The sequence below is a fragment of the Spinacia oleracea genome, chromosome 1 (assembly GCF_020520425.1).
Source record: "Spinacia oleracea cultivar Varoflay chromosome 1, BTI_SOV_V1, whole genome shotgun sequence".
In the NCBI taxonomy this organism is placed as follows: domain Eukaryota; kingdom Viridiplantae; phylum Streptophyta; class Magnoliopsida; order Caryophyllales; family Amaranthaceae; genus Spinacia; species Spinacia oleracea.
This window is the reverse complement of record NC_079487.1, coordinates 118,720,426-118,741,541: the sequence shown is the minus strand read 5'-3', so window position 1 is coordinate 118,741,541 and position 21,116 is coordinate 118,720,426. Positions and strand designations below refer to the sequence as shown.

The window sequence follows — 21,116 nt, the reverse complement described above, 5'->3', positions numbered from 1 at the left end:
CATTATTTTCTTATCATAAAGGTAATGAATGTTGTTAAGATAATAATATCTCTCCAACACTAATGAGAAGTCAAGTAAGGAGGGGCACAACTAACTGATTAAAGATAAGTCAAAATTAAGCCTGTTAAGTGAATGAGCTAGTTTCAACAATTTACTACATCCGTCCTTTTTTATTTTTTACGTATTGTGTTTTGCATATTCCTTTTTAATCTTTACGTTAGCTACATATATTTCGGTTTATATTGTAACACAAATGCCCTAATACTCAGTAAAAAATCGTGCCAAATAATTATTTTAATTGATCAATCAAATTCATATGGGAATTTAACTCTCACACTTTTTAGTCGGGACATTGAAATCTTTCTTACTTTTTCAATGTCAGATTTTGGATAAAGCGAGAACATTATTTAATAAATGTAATTAGCATTTTTTTAAATGAAAGCTTTATTCACGTTAATCTATATTTTACATTAAAAAGTATTTTTAAAGAAGTTTATGTGCCACTTGGCGCTCTGTTGAGTATTTTATTTCATGTAAACTTCATATATTTAAAAATTTAGAAATGGAATATGTATAACACTTGAATCAGCGACCTCACGTTTAAACAATCAGTGTTTACCATTGAGATATAACACATTACATGCTATCATTGTAAAAAAAAATACAAATAAATGTCAAAAGAGGGAATTGTTTTCAAATAAAGATAGTATAAACGTTGTTAATGCAGTAACACGAGACTTCACTCGAGTTTAAAAACTAATTATGTATTAAACCGCATACATAATATCGAACGTGAAGATGAAAAGGGGTAGAGGGGCAGTAGTGTAGTACATGTCATAACCAACAAAAAAAAAATACACTTAAAGTTTATTAAGAATATCCAAGAAAACTCAATAGACAAACCGTGAAACTAAATAGGGTTCACAAGTCATGTGACATCATAACATGTCGTTAGTCAAAATTTCATGCCTTGTAATGAAAGCGTGAAAGGTTAGCACTAAGAGAATAAGAGTTGATCCTACTCATATGGCAATATATTAACTTACTATTTCGCTTTATCATTACATTTAAAAGCTTTATAAAAAAGGATACTAGATTGCATTGTGCTTTACGAGATGGACCAAAAACATCATATTCCTTAGCAAACCATTAATCCATTATAATATCCAAAAGATGTCTTCAAAATATCCGTCAAAGTTGTAACTTTTTCATGAACCAATTACTTCCACATCCATTACTTTTCGACCTCCTTCTTGGAAAAAGAGCTCATTCAACTGTTTTCTTTTGTTCATGTTTCATTTTCATTATACATTTACTCTGTTTTTAAATGATAATTTTTTTTTTTACTTGACTTTGTTTACATCGCCATAGCATGTCAAAGCCATTCTTGCTGATTTCCTCATAAAAGACTGAGATATTGGGAAATTCCTACTTATTGTTGCAAGAAAAAACTAACAAAACGAGAGAGTAATAAAAGTGGATGTCCCGATGTCCGTACTTCTTTTTATGTATATAATTTTTGGGTGGGAAAGAGATAATACACATGAATATAATGATTCAAGAATTTATGTTTGTTCCACATCAAGTAGTGTATTTCACTTTAAAAAAAATTGCATAAATATCATTTAAATTCCAAAATGTAAAAAATAAAATCTAAACTACAAATTAAAGAGATGGTCAAAATTCATAATGTTTTTTTCTCATTCAAAGTTAAATATATGGAGAAGTATATCACAATTACAATAAAACAATTGAAAATTTCAAACAGAAAAGAAATCTCCATTCATCATCTCATGATCCCCCTTTCCCATGTTAGACTCAAACACGATATCTATATTGTAAAATACAGGAATCAAGGCGACTGAACAAAGAAAAACTAGGATAGGCCCAAAAATCCAAAGCAAAATTGGAAGGGCAGAATAAAAAAGCCTATTTGCCACGGTGTTTAAAACGAACCCTTTCTCCAACAAATCACACACATAGCTAGGTGGTATCTTTGCTGCAATTAGGTCATGTTGAGGAGTATTAATCAAGAAATTAACTTGGTTAATGAACCTAATTGATATAGAGTAGCACATAAATGAGAACAAGAAGATGAGAAGCAAGGTGACATATTTGAGAGCCATCATGAACTCGCCGTGGGCCCCGTAAACGGCGTCGTTAAGAGGCTTCTTAATGCTGTAAGTGCTGCTCAAGATGGCTGCAAGTCCAGAGCATAGGAGGATGGAAGTGGTGGCCATTAGGGTTGATCCCATGATTGTGTTCCTTATTGTTTGAACGGCTAGGATGTTCTTCTTTTCATTATCCTGCATGCAAACGTGTATACCATCATCACTTTTCATGCATGATTGTAAATTAAACAGTGTATAGTTTTGATGTATGAGGTATCATTGTCATCATGTATTGGTTCATTGCCATTCTTGGTGTTACACAAGGACACTACAAAAAACTGTACCATTAACGACGGAAAATCCCGTCGCGAAAGGCCAATAATCGTTGATCAACGACAGAGTTTCCTGTCGTGAACCAGTCATAAAAGAGGGCCGTCGTTAATAGAAAATCTCGTCGTTAATCCGTCGTAAAAGACATTTGCCACGTTTGTTCCCGTCTTTGTACGTTTGGTTATTAGCCCCGTTGGGATTTTTGACCCGTCATAAATAAGTTGTCGTTAAAGACACAAATTCTTGTAGGACAGGTCTCACACATCACACATGGCCTTTATGAGAAAGGAGAAATATACGAAAGGAATACCGTCCATGTATCATGATACATGCAGATTAAAAGTTTCTTAAACTTTTCTACTACTTATAAGTTATAACAGATAAACCACAAATTATAAATTCATCAAAAACAACATTGCACCCTTATAGTCCGTAAAAAGTTATGGTAATTTTTGAGAGTTTTTTTTAAAAGATATTCCATTCTTCTAATTTTTAATACTTGTATACACCTATTTAACACGCTATTTTAGGAGTATTAGAATAATTGTTATACGCTAAATTAACCATTTTCTAACTATCAAAATTTTTTCCGAACAATTTGTTCATTTGACTTACCTAATATCTTTCTCAAAATTCAAATTTTGTGCCAAAGAGGTTTATTCCATTTAAAAGAAAACCGACAATTTTACTTGAGTAACATAGTTTGAAATTTTTTATTGGTATAAAGTAGATTATTTGAATTGATTATGTATTTATGTCAAATAAATATTGTCAATTGTTGCATAGGAAATCCTCCAAGGAAAAATGCAAATTATTAACACAATCAATTAAACATGAAATATGCTATGGAGTACTACTCTCCATTTGATGCATATTGTTATTAGATTACTTAACGAACTCTTATACTTTCATACCAGTATGTCCTATCACTAATTCATTATGTACATATTAGCTTGTGACACATATTATTATTTTTTAATCTAAAAAAATAAGGAATTTCTTACAAGTACTTTGTATGCACGAACTATTCTATAACCAATCAATGAATATGATACCATAATTTTCTTCAATTAATCGACACCAAACTCAAACTTTGTTAAAGAGATTACGATAATATGTCAAAAACATATTTAATAATAAGATTTAATGTAAAAACGGAAAGGCAATGCACTTACGTGACGTGAATGTTAAACCTTTACCGACTCAAGGTAATTTATATGTAAATTTAATCGTATAGTATAGCCATTAGCCAATAAGTATTAGAAGAAGTGATCATGTAATTAAAGTAAAAAAACATACTTGTAGTATAATTGGCCGAGTCATCCATTATTTTATGTCGCAAAAGGTAATGTCCTTAGCTTGAATGAAATATTCGATTTTCATGATTGGACATGGGTGAACTCGATCTACCAGATAACTTATTATACACATGTCCTCACTTTTTATTGATTAATTACTTTACATTTAGTAGTATAAGTCTAAGATCGACTAAGGTATTTTGTATTTTATTTATGTTTTAGGGATGCATTATGGAAAGGTTATGGTAAGGCTAAATTAGTTTCCTAATTATTAATATATGACCATATTTCGTAAGTGTAAATAAGTTTATTAAAAGAACTCCATTAAACTTGTTTAATCATCTAATTGTATTTCAATGAGTACATGAATTGTACGTTTAGCCGCTGCCACCACCACCATTGCTATCAACAATTAATTTGACATACTCACCCTCACCCTCACCCACCCGGCGACCACCACCATCAATCCCCACCGGAAGAAATAGAGGATAATTAGAGGATTGGTGGAGATTATTTATTATTGTTTGTTGGGTGAGAGATAGTGGATTTAAGTTCAGTATGGTGGGGACATCATAAATCGAAACAAATTAGTGATTTTTTTTTTTTTTTTTGTGTGTGTTAGTACTCGATTCACCCTTATGGTTAATTCGGATTCGGGGCTAGTTCCGGGTGGATAGGTTCCAGTCCATTCACAATTATTGTTGCGAGGGATCGAACACGGGGTCCTCCCTATCGAGTTAATCCCCATTCACCACTGAACCAACAAGTAATTGGTATTAGTGAAAATCTTTAGTTACTAAAAAAAACAATAAAAAGTATTAAAAATAATAATTCCGAAAGAAGTAAGTAGTTGATTAGGTTCAATCTAGCTATTCACATAGAGATTTACCGAATGCACACGAAAATCATGTATTGTTAAGTACACCCATTTTGCCCTATTTCAACTACATCCAAGAATGCCGAACTTTAAGAAAATGTAGAATTTAAAATAAATGAACGTAATTAAATCAAATGTCTACATATATTAATTTAATAACAACCTTGAAATTGCTTGCTAAAATGCGTGTAAACAACTACTAGACCGTTATCATGATACGCAGGATATTGGGCTTTTTGTTAAAGAATTAGTTAGCATGCACATGCACTCCTTGCCTTTCATAAAAAATGGTACTACGTTACTCTCGTGCACGCATAAGATTAAGGTATGAGAGCCTCATTTTTTATGCAACATATATACTATGTTTTCACACCATTTGTCTATTTTATCCTTCTTGAATATTGATCTATTCTTATAATTTAATTCAGCAAAACATGAAGCTTGTGTTTCTTATGCGTACGTACGTTATATGTCTTGTTGATAGGCAAAATTGAAAGTTGAAACGTACATCAAATTGAAAACTAACCAAATTTAGCTTACACGTATAATATATGTGACATATAGATCGATGTTCTCATTTTTTCTTTTCGGTTACTACTTACAAAATCATAAAACCGTCCACAATAAATCATATAATGATGTCTCGTGAGAATAGTACATTATTCATACATTTTCCTCCGAAAATAGATATAATTTTTTAAAAAAATAATAGAAAATCAATGAATGGTTAAACTTTTTATGCATTTTCATGACTGAATTTCCTATCTAGAGCTTCTAAGTAAAATGAGTGAGGATTTGATCACAAATTAATTATATAGATTAAACAAAGTAACTAGCTAATTAATTAATCTGCCAAGTCTAGAGTTTCATATATGAAAACATAGATTTAACACATGGGATTCATAATTATTATCACCATACATGCATAGGGACTCAATCATATGTAATGAAATGACATTTTTATTTTTATTGAGTAAGATTATCCACTGAATAAATAAAAGTTTTTTCCCGAATATGCAAGTGACAAGGATAAATTAAGGATTATAACGTACCTTCATAATGGCTAAAGCCCAATATCGCCGTGCATGAGAATTCGTGCCGATGATGGTGGAGAGTGGCTGAGTTCTAACCTTATTCCATAACCATATATGATAGGCAGTCATAATTAAGAAACCAGTAGGCACCAATAGTAAATCCAAATAACATTTTCTCCACTCCATATCTCTAGATTTCTATGTTATGTCTTGTACTTGGAGTTTGAAATGTTATTTTGAATTTGAGAGGTGTTTGAAATAATGATTTATTACCTAGCTAGTTTAATTAGTTTGGGGGTTTAAGTGGAGGTATATATATAGTGAGCACATAAAGAATAGGAGTAGAATGAACGTGGACTTGTTTGAATAAGATGTACAATTTACATAAACATATTAGACATAAATCATAATAGTATGATGGAAAAGACCAAAACAAATAAAGGTGTGACGGCCTTTATATCCTTTACCTACTAAATCACCCAACATGATAGATCAATTATGTGGAACTTGTCTCATTCTTCCACTTTCTTAGGTCGACCATTTTATATCCCAACTAGCCTATTCCTATGAATTAAAATGATCGAGTACTTTACTTATGTATATATGTATGTGCGTGCCGATTCTGAATTATTTATCTATAAAATTCAGTGTGCATTGTTGTAATTAAGGGTGTGTTCTGTTCATGTACATTAAAAGTAGTTTTAGGTTCAGATAAATGAGAATCAAGTCTTGTAAGGTCAATCAGTTCTAATCAGGTCATATAAGTTTTGGTCGACCATTTTATATCCCAACTAGGCCACTACAAGAATTTGTATCTTTAATGACAACTTAATTACGACGGATTAAAAATTCCGTCGTAAAAGCTTTTTGCGATGGGGCTAACATCTAAACAAAGACGGGAACAACCGTTGCAAATGTATTTTATGACGGGTTAACGACGGAATTTTCGATTAACGACGGCCCCCTTTTATGACGGGTTCGCGACAGGAAAATTCTATCAATAATCAACGATTATTGGCCTTTAGCGACGAGATTTTCCGTCGTTAATGGTACAATTATTTGTAGTGTGCTACTCCTATGGGTTAAAATGAGTAAGGTGTGTATGTATATATGTGTACCAATTTTAAATAAATAGAAATCAGCGGACATTGTGATTAAATAAGGGTTTTTTGTGCCTCGTTACATAAAACTATTGGTGTCAACTTGTTTGGTAACACTTCTGCGTTTTTGTTTTCTTATTCTCATTTACGTACAAGGACGTAAAAACTTATAACGACCATTGTAATATTCCACAAAGAAATAACTTTCAAAAAAGCTTCTCGATCAATTAAATAAATATCCTGAAGATGATACTTAAAATTGCATCCGATACTTCAACCGTTATAAACGAGGCTTAGAATCAATCCCTAATTGAAAAGGAGATTTAGGGAATGATTTGGAAGATCGAAGCTTTTTAAGAAAATAAAATGTGTGTTTTAGCATGGAATCGGAAAACATATACGAGTAGTACTAGCTAGCTAGCTAGCTAGCCATATCCTAATTAAAAGGTTCATTTACCAATTGTAACATAACCCTAAGAGAGTGATGGATAGCTCAGTTGGTTAGAGCTTCCATCCCGGTTCCAGGTGATCCTGGGATCGATTCTCATTCCCGCCCTTGTGGCTCATTCGCACCAAAAAAAAAAAAAAACATAACCCTAAAAGAGTGACGAATGTATCTCTAATTGCATATCCTTTTCTTTACATAAGTTTAGGTATTTCCTTTAATTTTACACAAACACCAAAAACTAATAAAATCAACTAGTCTAAGCCCGCGCAATTAGAGATGTACCAAAACTTAAAATGACAAATTGTATCCTAATTAAAAACTTTTCCAATTATAAATAAGGCCTTAAACTTTTCTCTAATAAGAGCTAGCTAAAAGAGAGAAAAAAAGAAGCTAGATTATGCTATAGATGAACTTAATTATTCAATTCCCAAAATGGATCCAACTATATATCATTACTTTTGAAAATTATTAGGTGCATTCCGGTGCACCGTACACACAAGGGTATTTTTATGCACATTGGTGACCCGTACCGCATTTTCTCCTCACATGTAAGGAGAAAATGTAAGAAAGTACACGGTGCACCCGGGTGCTATAATATGCTCTATCATTACTTGGCCTAGGTTCGTTATATTAATTATTTTATAAATCCTTTAATCTACATTGAATCCATTCACTCTCTCCACTTAGGAGCTAGGACAATTAATTATTTCTTAAAATGGGAAGGATCCTTACCTAAGAAACATGCTAATTAAAGCTCATGACCAATTAAACAAGGAGAAAACTAAGCTAACTCCCAGGGACGCACCTAGGAAAAACAAAGGATAATCTAATTATTAGGTAATAAAATATACAGCGTGTCTCCTATGTGACAAATCACACCATTAACTTGATAGTGGGATACGTGCTCGCTACTCCTATAGAGAAAGTTATTGACTGGTGTTACTTGACTTTATATGCTGGTGTTACTTACACATTGTATTCGTTGTTACTTTTCTTATTTTATTGCAGTTTCTTCAATTTCATGTTAGAGCTAACTTGTATAGACTGGTGTTACTAATTGTACATGATCTTCGTTGTTACTTTTCTTGTTTTATTGCAGTTTCATGTTAGAGGTTCCTTGTATAGACTAGTGTTACTTGACTTTCTTTGATGGTGTTACTTATACATTGTATTCGATGTTACTTTTTTTGTTTTATTGCAGTTTCTTCAATTTCATGTTAGAGATTCCTTGTATAGACCAGTGTTACTTGACTTTCTATGATGGTGTTACTTATACAATGTATTCGCTGTTACTTTTCTTGGTTTACTACAATTTCTTCGATTTCATGTTAGAGGTTCCTTGTATAGACTTGTGTTCCTTGACTTTTTATGTTGGTGTTACTTATACATTATATTCGTTGTTACTTTTCTTGTTTTATTGCATGTTCTTCAATTTAACGAAAAGAATTTCTTAGTATAGACTGGTGTTACTTGATTTTCTATGCTGGTGTTACTTTTAGTTATTTCAGTTTATTCAATTTCATGTAAGAAGTTCCTTAATTATATAGACTAGTGTTACTTCACTTTCTATGCTGGTGTTACTTATAAATTATATATTCGCCGTTACTTTTCTTGTTTTATTGTAGTTTCATGTTAGCGGTTCCTTGCATAGACTGGTGTTACTTTATTTTCTATGCCGGTGTTACTTTTAGATTCCGTTAACCAACACAATGAGCTTTTAACGCGTTGGGCTTATTTTATAAGTGTGAACAAACCACACCATCAAGTTGATGGTCGGTGTGGCTGGTCACATATAAGACTCGAGGTAAAATATATGGGGTGGTGCGTATAAGAACTTACTGTCTACTCCGTATTTCAATTCCTAAATTGTATGCATGATAAAATCACGCATCGATCGGTTTAATTAATAATAAAGATAGCTTGATACTATCATTTCTACGACAACAAATTAAACTACAACAACCAAACAAATCTACCAAGCTTGCTACTCCACAAAATTACCAAAAACAAAAATAAGTAGAAAAGAAAGAACCTTAAAATCAAAAGACAAAAACAACAAAGATCGAAGTGACTTCAAACTCCAATTAAGTTCAAATACTATGAGTTATATTACTCGAAACCGCCAAAGACTTAATTGAAAAGCATCAATTTTGGGTTGAAATTTTAATAATATAATACATCAAGCTAGGTTTTGCAAGTGGCAATCTAATAAGTTGTATTAATAATACAAGATTAGTAAACATGAAAAGCTAGTTATAATGTGTTAGTCGGTTTAGTAATTATTATTATCTTCACCAAAGTCCACTAATACTAAATTACTAATTGTATTAATGTTCTTGTAAATGGATAATGAGGTGGGATTAACTTACATTTATAAGGTAGAGGACTAGAGAAGAGCATCGGAGTTACGTACTCCAACAAATTTAATTAACACGCTCTACACCGGTGTGCCCTTTCAAACTCATTTAGACCTTATTGGATAATAGTAGTCATAAAATTCAGTTGCTAAAATAGGTTTTTCTTGTAGTGACCCTTTCAAACTCATTTAGACCTTATTGGATAAGCTTGTATATGATCAAACTTTCGCCTAGGGGTAAAAAAGTCAGTCAAAAATCAGAAGGAGATAGGAAACAACAAAATGACAAGGCAAAGCATAGAGTACGTGGGTTGTTGGTATCCCAAATAAAACGAGGTTACTGTAATGGGGATAAACTGTCTACTTGGAGGTTGTTTTTTCGCATATCAGATATGTGTGGCAACACACATATCAGCTAAAATACAAATAGCTAAAAGACAAAATAGGAAGTACCATTTTGCAAAAAAAAAAAGTACCATTTTGTAAAAAATAGTACCATTCTGTAAAACAAAGTACCATTTTTGTTTAAAAAAAGTACCATTTAATTTCTTTTTTGCCATTTTTTCTATTTTGTCTTTAGCTATGATATGTATTTGCAAGCACATATCTCATATCCGAAAATACTTCCTCGTCTACTTGATCGTTACTTAGTGGAGTACACTAGCATGTAACTCATGTCTACATATATTGTCTTACCAAAACCCTAGCCACCATATACTTAAATTAATTGCTTCAATTCTTTTATTTCTTTATTATATTACTTATCTTCTTTTGTAGTAAACCATGCATGCAATATTGCAATATAGTATGTTATAGAGCATTTATTTTGAGAGAGGAGGGGGATAACAAAAACAACCTAGAAAGTAGAAACAGCACCACGTTAATTAGAGTTCGCATTATTATATAGATTCACTATATTTAACTATATAAGGCTATGAACTTGTATCTATAATCTGTGACTTATCTTCGGTATGGCCTGAAAGGACTCCACACCCAGTATGGATTATTTTGTAGTGTATTTTTCTAGTAATGCGCTCTTTCAAATTTGAGTAAATTGTGTATATTTCATACTATATTGCTTAATTATTTTAATGGTCTCCTAGTTAAACAATCAGGATCCGCCGTTGTACATAATTAATCATTAAATTGATGTAAACTTGGTCACTAATTAAAAATAATCAATGGCATGGGTTGTATGTATTAATCTAATACGTATTCGAAGCACACCCACCATTCTTAAACATTAGTCATATTTAAAAACTTGACACTATTCACAATTGAAAAGAATCTTCTAATTTATTTCCAATACATATTTCAAAATATATTCACGTGAGATCTTGTTTTATTCGTCTCTTTATAATCTTTTAACATACGTGTTTAGAGATATATACGTTTTAAAATTGAGTTGAAACGGGAAACAAAGTAAAAAATTGACTAATATTTAAGAACGGAGGGAGTAATGTTTTTTGCATGGTATTACTTTACTTCTAGATAACTTCAATATGCGTACATAAACAATATGAAAACCTACTTAGGTTTTCATATTGTTTATGTACTTATATTGAGATTATCTAAAAGTAGAGTAAATTTAATTGTACATAAACAATATGAAAACTTACGTAGGTTTTCATATTGTTTATGTACGTATATTGAGGTTATCTAAAAGTAAAGTAAATTTAATTTGTAACCCAAATTCTTATATGAGACTGTCCTCACCATCAACTGATGGTGAGACCAGTTCACACTTGCGAATTTAGGTATATATGTTACTTCTATAGTTTAGACATGTTACTTTTTTTTTTATAATTTTAGATGAGGTACTTTTTTTAGTTTAGGTATGTTACTTTTATAGTTTATACATGTTACTTTTTTTTTATACGGAGTAGTTTTAGGAAATGTACCTTTTTAGTTTAGGTATGTTACTTCTATAGTTTAGACATGAAAAATTTTAGAGGAAGTACTTTTTTAGTTTAGGTATGTTATTTCTATAGTTTAGATATGTTACTTTTTTTTTTATATAGTTTTAGGGGAGGTACGCTATTGGTTTCGCGCTCGTCACACCATCAAGTTGATGGTGTGACTGGTCTCACAGGAGACGCGCTGAATTTGTAAACATTTTTGGTGGTCGATAGTCGAACGATTTATTTGCACTTCTCCTTTCTCTTCATTTGTAGGTCTTTGCTCGATCAACCTTTAATTATTGAAATTCAAACGTTGACTAAGGCCTTGTTTTGTTCGACTTATTTTGACTTATTTCAGACAAAATAAGTTTAGATAAGTTCAGTTAAGTTCAGATAAGTTCAGATGATATAAGTTCAGCAAAAATAAGTTTTTTTAAGACATTTTCACACACAAATAAGTTTATTTCAGATAAAATAAATTCAGATAATATAAATTCAGTCAAAATAAGTCCAATAGAACGGAGCCAAAGTTCTCCTATGTCACATGGTTGCCAATTATTAGTTTGGTTTTGGTAAGTATATAAAAAGTGATAACATGCACCCGCCTACATCAATATTATGTCAGTAAAGATGGTTGTGGGCTGGGTCGGGCCGGGCTTCGTGCAGGGCCCACGCCAGGCCCACGTTGTTTCGTGCCGGGCCGGACCGGGCCGAAAAGTTAAAAATGAGGCCCAAGCCCACGTGCTTTCGTGTCGTACCGGGCCGGCCCGTCGTGCCTAAGGCTAATTTGACTAAATTTAACGTGTTTTGTCGTGCCGTGCCTTGTCGTGCTTTTTCCAAAAAATTAAGGCCCACGGCCCACGACTTCGTGCCCGTGTCGGGCCGTGCTTTTTGCGTGCTCGTGCCGGGTCGGGTCGGGCTTCGGGCCGGCCCATCCTACAGCCATCTTTAATTATGTGTGAGTTGAAAAAATGGAACACACTTTTAAGTTGAGACTAGCTAGTCGTCCCACATTAAACATTAAAGAAATAAGAGACGGGTAACAAAGACTATTGCGGAATAATACTTTTTCTTAATCTATACCTAGTCTATATAAAAAAAAACCAAACTTTATAAGTGGACATGTGCCTCAACAAAATGTCAAAATCTATACCTAGAAAGACACGTGTCTCATCTATTAATCTCCTTTAAAAATAAAACAAAAGTAAAAGAATCTAACACCGACTCCTTCATCTTCTGATTCTTCCCCTTTCAACATTTCAAACCAATTAATTCTCCATTAAATTGGCTCACTCATTCAACCTTTAAATTAAGTGTATTTATTTTAGTTAAAAATGACAATTACTTCGTATTAGTATTACTAATTTACTACGGAGAGTACTATGTACCAAATCACATCATGTATATATCGGAGATGGATAATAGAAGTACGCACAAAATGTTTATTTATAGATCCTTCATTGATTTGATTATCAGTTAAAATATCATACGGAGAACTTTATTAGAGTTGCACTTATCTATATTGTATTTTCTTGTGATGTATGATGTAGTAGTATGATTACATGATGGTTAAATATTTGTACATGAATGTAGTGAATGACGTATTTTAGGACTCATGAAAATAGCGAGGTTCAAGTTTGGGCATGAACAAATTCACATATTACAAAATTCGCATCAACGTTCCTCAAGTGCCTACGTTATATTTGTCGAAAAAATCTTGTTTAAATTTTTATTTTATTTTTATGAGGAAATAAAAATTAGGCGGATCGATTATCTGAAATTATCCTTACGGATGAAATACAATGACTCCAAGAAAATATCTTTCGTAGAACTCTTATATAAATAAAAACACATGTAATACCTTTAAGATAACTAATTTTTCTATAAAATAAAGATGTTTTAGGTTCATTTCGTAGGTTTATTTTAGTGTAGTTATAACCTATTTTGGCTAAATTACATAATAACTACTCAGCTCGTACTACGTATAACAATAAAACATAAAAACTAAACACGTACTCACCAACCACCCAAATATTTAAATAAATAACACACATAAGATAATCTATATCCTAATACTAACCCGTGCCTTGCACGGGTCAAACAACTAGTTACTACTAATAAGTTAGTTTTACATTGGAACATACACGGCTTGAATGGGTGGTCAGAATTTCATCAGACACAAGCTTGAGTTTTAAAAGTTTTGGCAAGTCCATCCAAAGAAAGTTCAAAAGGTCTTGCGCGCACAAGTTGTACAATAAATTTATTGTACACCAAGATAACTTTAACCCGTTTTTAGTTAACTTTAACCTAGTTTTGATTAACTTTTATATTAGTAAAAAAATAATTGACAGATAAATATTTTAAAGGGTTAAATGATTAATTTTATACATTATTAGTTATTTTGAAGAAATAAGTTTTACTAAAATGAAAAAATTTATCACTGAAAAATAGATAACTTTTACATATATATGCTTAACTTTTAAGCATTTTGAGTTAACTTTTACTCCGGTGTATAATATTTATTGTACACCCATTGTAAATAAGAATTTGTGAAGAAAGTTTAGTTTAGCCAATAAACAAGGGTGAAGGGTTGTTTTAACAAATTGGCTCATCGTTAATTTATACTAGTAATTAATGATGGAGATAGGCCAAAGAACGTAGAAAACAGATTTAGCCTTTTATTAATTTGATAGATTTTTGGGTGCACAAAATATATAGGTCCAATATAATTGGTGGTCACCACATCCACTACAAGAAATTGTACTATTAACGACGGGAAATCCCGTCGCGAAAGGCCAATAATCATTGATTAACGACGGGATTTCCTGTCGCTAACCCGTCATAAAAGGGGGCCGTCGTTAATAGAAATCCCGTCGTAAATCCATCGTAAACCCGTCGTAAAAGACATTTGCGACGGTTATTCCCGTCATTGTTTGGTTGTTTGCCCCGTCGCAAAAGGCTTTTACAACGGGATTTTTGACCCGTCGTAATTAGGTTGTCGTTAAAGATACAAATTCTTGTAGTGATCTCACCAACTTATATTGCTTGTTTTAAGTGCCCTAACTAATTCCACAACCAACACTTCAGATTTCCAGGTGCTTATATTACTCTAGGGAGCCACCTATGCCGCATCAAAGGTTATAGTGCTTATCAAATGTTTACAACACTCACATAGTCACATATGAAGAAGAGATAAAGAGAGACACCTCACAATTAAGTCACATCTCATGTTTATGGCTTAGGCCGCGTCCATCTATACCTAGTATTTAAAAAGGAAGACCACATTTTATTATATGACATGTGTCAACACATTTGATTAGATGACACGTGTCATCCATTCTTTCTTCCGTCAATTTGACTTTTATTTTATTTTTTTCTTTGTTGTTTGATATATTATACAACTCCAATCGCCTCTTTCACTCCATCTTCCTCATACAACATCAATTCACTAAGCTATTCATTCAACATTTTTCACTCCATATTCCCGATTAACACTCAACAGTAATACATTATTTAATTTATGTATTATTTCAACTTTTAAAATTTACCTTTATTTAAATCATATATTCTTTCTAAAATCACAAGCTCAATAAAATTTGAACTTAAAAAGATAAACTAAATACATAATAACCACTACACAACCGCCCATTCTTGAACGGGCTCAAAAACTAGTTACTAGGAGTAAAGGAGTCTACTTTACAAGATCGAAGTTACGTGAGCTCGATCTTAAGGTTTAAAAACATATACTCCGTATATTGCATAAGACCGTCATTTAGCCAATACACATTAAGTTACGTTTACTAAAAGTTGCATCAATAATAATATGGTTATTAAGGGTATTATAATTATATTCTAACAAATAATTAAGTGTATGTGGTGTATTTTTTTATTCTATAAATGACGTATCTTGTACATGATACATTTTTAGAACTTTAGGGGTACATGGTGAAATAACCAATTATATTATGCTTAAAAGCTAGACTTTGGCAAAATTGGTCTGATTAATGATTATAAGAGACTCAATTCTACCCGGAATTACTTGACACAAATTTGACCTGGCAATCAATTACAATAATTGTTGATCACAATCCGTAATAAGGCAATTGACAGCAGGGCAAATTTGATGTAATCTAATCCAGGCCCGAAAATTAGCCTGAATGATTCTTCATCAGAAACATGACCCAATCTAATTAACTAAGTGTTCTCTTCATCTTAATTTCACTTATCTTATTGGCCCAGAACTTATCTTATTTTATTTTATCTTATTGACCATTATCTTATCTTATCTGAACTTATTGACCATTATCTTATCTTATCTTATTGACCATTATCTTATCTTATCTTTTCTTATTGAAACTTATAGTATTACCTTATGTAATATTTATCTTATCTTATCTTATCTTATTGGCCCTGAACTTATTTTATATTATCTTATTGATCCTGAACTTATCTTATTTTATCTTATCTTATCTTATTGACCCTGAACTTATCTTATTTTATTTTATCTTATCTTATTGAACCTGAACTTATCTTATTTTATCTTATTTTATCAGACCTGAAATAAGTGAAAATAAGGTGAAGAGAACAGAGCCTAAGAAGTATATATGACTAACTAACTCTTAATCATAAATAATTATGTACTTAGTAGTAGAACCAGTTAACAAAAATTGTGAATTGTAAGGCCAAGAACGAAGTAATAAACTGATAAATGTTAGAATAAGCTCATGCAGTCATGCATGATGTAGCCCTGTACGTAAATTTTGGGCCGGAAACATTGTGGAAGCAGCCAACACCTGTGAGTGGGCTGATATCAAACAAGCTACCCATGTTGTGGGCTGGGCTTGAATACAATCCAGAGTAAATGGTTTAATTTATTGGAATAAAACTGCGAATTAACTTATTAACATTTTTGTTTTCATTGAAAAAGTAAGAAATATATGAAGTAGTTTGTACAAGATTCAAATATATCAAACGTAATTTCATGTGGAAGAATATAATAATTAAATGTTATCCACGTAATATCAGGGGTATTGCCCAGGGCCAAGTACTACTTGAGAAATTAAATTATAAACAAAAGTACTCCGTAAGAAGTTGGGAAGAGGGACTGAGGGAATAGTATGAATTCATTATAAAGATTTCTTCTATTCGACTTATTTTGTCTAAACTCATAAGAAGTATTATTTTAATTATTCATACTTATTTTATTTGAAAAAACTCACTCGTACTTGTCTTATGAATTATAAACTTACTTTTGTGTGAAATAGTCTGAAAACGCTTATCTTCATATTATGAATTTACCTTATCTTAAATTATTTGAACTTGTCTTACATTTCTTAACTTGAACTCCATTAACTTACTTTTTCCCCATTAAAATAGGTCAAAATAAGCCAAACATAATTTTTTTTAACTCTACATTGATTAGTTATTGAAATATTTGTTTTCCTAAGGTAAAATTTAAAGTGTTACGAGGTTATACGTTTTTTTTGTGCGAATGAGCCACAAGGGCGGGGATGAGAATCGATCCCAGGATCACCTGAAATCGGGATGGAAGCTCTAACCAACTGAGCTATCCAACACTCTCTTTACGAGGTTATACGTAATGATCGAGTAACAAACAAAGAATGAAAAGAAAAAAGAAAAAACGTCTGTCTACAATTTTAAAGCAAATCTTAGAGCACTATAACAAGTACATTAAAAACCATATGCTTGAAACTTGAAAGATGATGTAGAAATAAAAACAGAAGAAAACCTTGAAAGCAAGCATCCAAAGTTTGACTAAATACTTGGAGATTCTCTTATTATCTTATACATCAACAAATTCACGTACAACTTGCATTTAGAATAAACCCTCTCCCATCATACATTCATACATGTGATAGATCCCTTGGAATCAAGTTGTAAATGAAGATTTAGTTTAATTGGTTTTTGTGCATTACTTATCTTTGAAAAACCGAAGGTAAACTTATACAGGTAGATCAAGGATTGGCTACTCTTTTACGTAGTAAAAGGGAAATTAAGTGAAATAAACAAACCCTTTGTAATTTTACTACAGTCCACGGAGTACACAGTCCAAAGCATCACCTACAGATGGCGCTATCATATGTTACCGACCGTTTGTTCGGTCGGAAATTGTCCAAACACCGACCCCGAAAACACCGTCCACACTTTGTTGACCGTTAATGATAGGTAAATTAACTACCTTATGTTTTCTTAACTTTATGGTCCATTACGTTTTATACGATCGATATATAATAACTCGTTTTCTTGAAGTGGGGAGGTACAGTGCTATGGAAGAAGCTCAACAACACTCGGAAAACTCCCACAAAAGTTCTCTCTACATCACTCATAAAGATTGTCAACCCTAAACAAGCACATTACTCATTAGTAATTAAAGCAAAACTCAGTATTCCCTCATTAAATTTGATTCTTTTCTTAGACTGAGGAGCATGTGTTAATTAATCATACGGGAAGTAATTATTGCAAACTAAAATGGAAATGGTACGTACTAATACCACATATGCATGAACTAGTCAACCAAAACCTTGGCAGTTGGCACTATTATGCCGCTACTCGAGTGGGTTGGTTAATACTCCGTATTTTAGCTTATTAACCAGTACTTGAAAATTGAAACCATGTTCTAACCTCTTAATTTCATTCCGTACAATATTATTTATGAAATAAAAATAATAATTAGGATTTAATGTAGTTGATCAAAGCCAAGTGGCAATAAAGATTTTGGGTCAAATATGAACGTACAAGAGGCAGTACCACACTCCACATGGAGTTTGACAGTTTAGTCGGTTAAACACCAGAATTCATATGATTAATTAACCTAATAGACCTCTTTCCTATTGTAATTACTAGAAAATAGTACGCAATATCCTTTTTCAATATCTTAAACTTCATTACCATTCAAACAAATCATGGGAAGTATAACTCCATCAGAAAACAATGATTATGGTATTGTTTACCCTACAAGAATTTGTATCTTTTACGACAACCTAATTACGACGGGTCAAAAATCCCGTCGCAAAAGCCTTTTGCGACGGGGCTAAGAACCAAACAATGACGGGAATAACCGTCGCAAATGTCTTTTACGACGGGATTTTCTATTAACGACGGTCCCCTTTTATGACGGGTTCGCGACAGGAAATCCCGTCGTTAATCAACAATTATTGGCCTTTCGCGACGGGATTTCCCGTCGTTAATAGTACAATTTCTTGTAGTGTTAGTCTGCAAAAATTAAGGGAAGATACACTTCCTAAAATGTTCTATTTTCCACATAATCATGTTGGATTATTCATAGGGGACAAACCGATTCAAGACATATTCTAAAACTTATTGGTAATAGGTGGTTGGATTAACTCACATGCAACAACCCAAAACGCCATCTAAGTCACTCACTAGTCCCTATTTATGTGAAGTGTAATGTAAAACGGAAAACAAAACGAAGTAGGGAGAAAATGGTGATTGGGTAGACGTTCTAAACTCCCGGGAAAAATTCTGTTCGTTTTCCGTTAGTCGGGCAGAGTCTTGGGCAGGTAAGAGGGACTTGATTGAACTCCTAGAATCACTCCAATTCATCAATGATACAAACTGCCCATGTTACTTGTAAGCTTAAAATCAGGAAGAGAATGTGAGAAGGATGATGAGAAAGCTTAAGGATGGGGCTTTGAGAGTGAACTTAAGACTTGTAATTAAACATCAGGATTACGAAAACCAATAAAAGGGCAGCTTCATAAATCAACAACCTACTGATCTCACCATAAAACTATAAACAATTGCTGATCTAAAACTGTCCTTTATCTTCAACCAAGAACAAAGAGTACAATAATTAAGCATTAAATTAAACAATTAATCTGAAGTATTAATTCTTCAGTGACAGTATCCTCTATAAATAGGCTTTTTCTAAATCTGGATTAGCAGGCCTTTCATAAAGCTTTAACACCATAAATAGTAAGGGTTTGCAGAGAGATAAGCTTGTCGTCTTCTGTATTTAGCATACAATTACAAAAAAAAATATGGACTCATCCAAACAGTCTAACAAAATTAGTGACATTGTGAGACTCAAACAGATGCTCAAGAAATGGAGGAAACAAGCACACGAAGCTAAGGCCGTTAATGGCGACCCCAGCAACAACAACAGCACCGACAACAACAACAGCACCGACAACAACAACAGCAACAACAACAACAATACCAGTTTCAATAACAACAACAATAGCAGCTTCAACAACAACAACAATAGCAGCTACAGCTACAGCAACAACAGTAACAGCACCAACAGCAGCAGTAGTGGTAAAAAGGGTTCATTAACTAGAACAAACAGCAGCAAAGGCATTACCTTTCTGAAGAGGACACTCTCTTTCACTGACTTATCAGCCAACAACGGCATATCAAGCAAAGGCTTTCTGCCTCTTGACGATGCTAAGGCCAATAACAGCAACTCCAACAACAACAACAACAACAACAGCAGCAGCAGCAGCAATGCTAGAAAGGGTTCTTTAAGTAGAAGCAATAGCATCAAAGGCATTAACTTTCTGAAGAGGACGCTCTCTTTCACCGACCTATCAGCCAACAATGGGGTGCCAAGCAACAACGCCGTACCCAAAGGTTTCTTAGCTGTTCAAGTCGGTGAGGAGATGAAACGCTTTGTCATCCCAACAAAGTACTTGAGTCACCAAGCATTTAGTGTCCTGCTGAAAGAAGCTGAGGAGGAGTTTGGTTACCAGAAAGAAGGTGTTCTGAAGATTCCCTGTGAAGTGGAAGTGTTTGAAAATATCTTGAAGATGGTGGAGGAAAAGAACAGTTCAAATGCCAAACAAAGTCTTAAGTTTAGCAGAAATGATGTGATTGTATGTGGCTCTTCAGAAAGTCAGAGCCTCTCTCAATCTCACCATCCCCCAAGCCCAATGTGCAGATAATATGTAATTACTATCTACCTTCTGTTTATGCCTCAATAGGAGCAGGAATTGAAGAAGGTTGATAGAGAATGTGTGAGAGAGCATGCTGACAAATAACATCATGTCCGAAAAACTCATGTAATGTGACGAGTTTTAGATACCGACCGGCCAGTGTAATACGCATAGTTATGACTTCCGAGTTACCGTAACCGAAGTCACCATATCTTTTCAACTTCCAACTTTTTGACTGAGACTTTTGTTGTTCTTGATAACTTTGTATTCTTGTTTTGCTCCTGAAATGCAATTGACTATGAAATGGTTGGAAAATTTTCTCCTGTATAAACGTTGCAGTCTACCAATAAATGGGTCTACGGGTCTAATAAATCAAAAGCAATATAAGAACATAACAAACTAAGCTCATTGGGCAAATAAAAAAAGACAAGATAAAAAAAAGTCATAACAATAGATTTCCGTACAATATGTTGATAAAAAATAGAACTCCCTTCTTTTTCCATGTAAAATAACAACTTTAAGCTAAATAGCCAACATGTTCTATTACAGTATCTAACAAGTAACACCTAATAAAAAAAAGCAATCAAAAGGTGAGTTTTCTCTCTCTCCTTGGACACCATATTGATCTTGTTTTACTTAGTTCGATGACCATTTGGTCAAGGAATTCCTTTTGGTCAATTTTATTTGGTGTTAGATACCAAAAATATTTAAATTTTGGAAAAAAAAAAACAGACATGTATCAGCTG

At 32.8% G+C, this 21,116-nt stretch overlaps 2 protein-coding genes across 2 annotated transcripts; one reads left to right on the top strand and one right to left on the bottom strand.

The window, feature by feature from the left end:
• Nucleotides 1–1,683: 1,683 nt before the first annotated feature.
• LOC110783908 (uncharacterized) lies at nt 1,684–6,125 on the bottom strand. Its single transcript, XM_021988292.2, has 2 exons — nt 5,669–6,125; nt 1,684–2,306 (listed from the first exon to the last, which is right to left on the bottom strand). The coding sequence occupies exons 1-2, from the start codon at nt 5,834–5,836 to the stop codon at nt 1,761–1,763; spliced, it is 714 nt and encodes a 237-aa protein (XP_021843984.1). The 5' UTR covers nt 5,837–6,125; the 3' UTR covers nt 1,684–1,760.
• Nucleotides 6,126–19,476: 13,351 nt separating this feature from the next.
• LOC110783910 (protein SMALL AUXIN UP-REGULATED RNA 9) lies at nt 19,477–20,379 on the top strand. The gene is made up of 3 exons (XM_056834483.1): nt 19,477–19,572; nt 19,888–19,936; nt 19,985–20,379. The coding sequence occupies exons 1-3, from the start codon at nt 19,477–19,479 to the stop codon at nt 20,377–20,379; spliced, it is 540 nt and encodes a 179-aa protein (XP_056690461.1).
• Nucleotides 20,380–21,116: the final 737 nt, after the last annotated feature.

Excerpts from the sequence above, each read along its gene's own strand:
- LOC110783908 (XM_021988292.2), bottom strand. The coding sequence starts at position 5,836 with ATGGAGTGGAGAAAATGTTATTTGGATTTACTATTGGTGCCTACTGGT. Across the intron at positions 2,307-5,668 it reads GGGCTTTAGCCATTATGAAG|GATAATGAAAAGAAGAACAT; the intron begins GTACGTTATAAT and ends GTTTGCATGCAG.
- LOC110783910 (XM_056834483.1), top strand. The coding sequence starts at position 19,477 with ATGGACTCATCCAAACAGTCTAACAAAATTAGTGACATTGTGAGACTC. Across the intron at positions 19,573-19,887 it reads AAGCACACGAAGCTAAGGCC|GCCAATAACAGCAACTCCAA; the intron begins GTTAATGGCGAC and ends GACGATGCTAAG. Across the intron at positions 19,937-19,984 it reads CAACAACAACAGCAGCAGCA|GCATTAACTTTCTGAAGAGG; the intron begins GCAGCAATGCTA and ends ATAGCATCAAAG.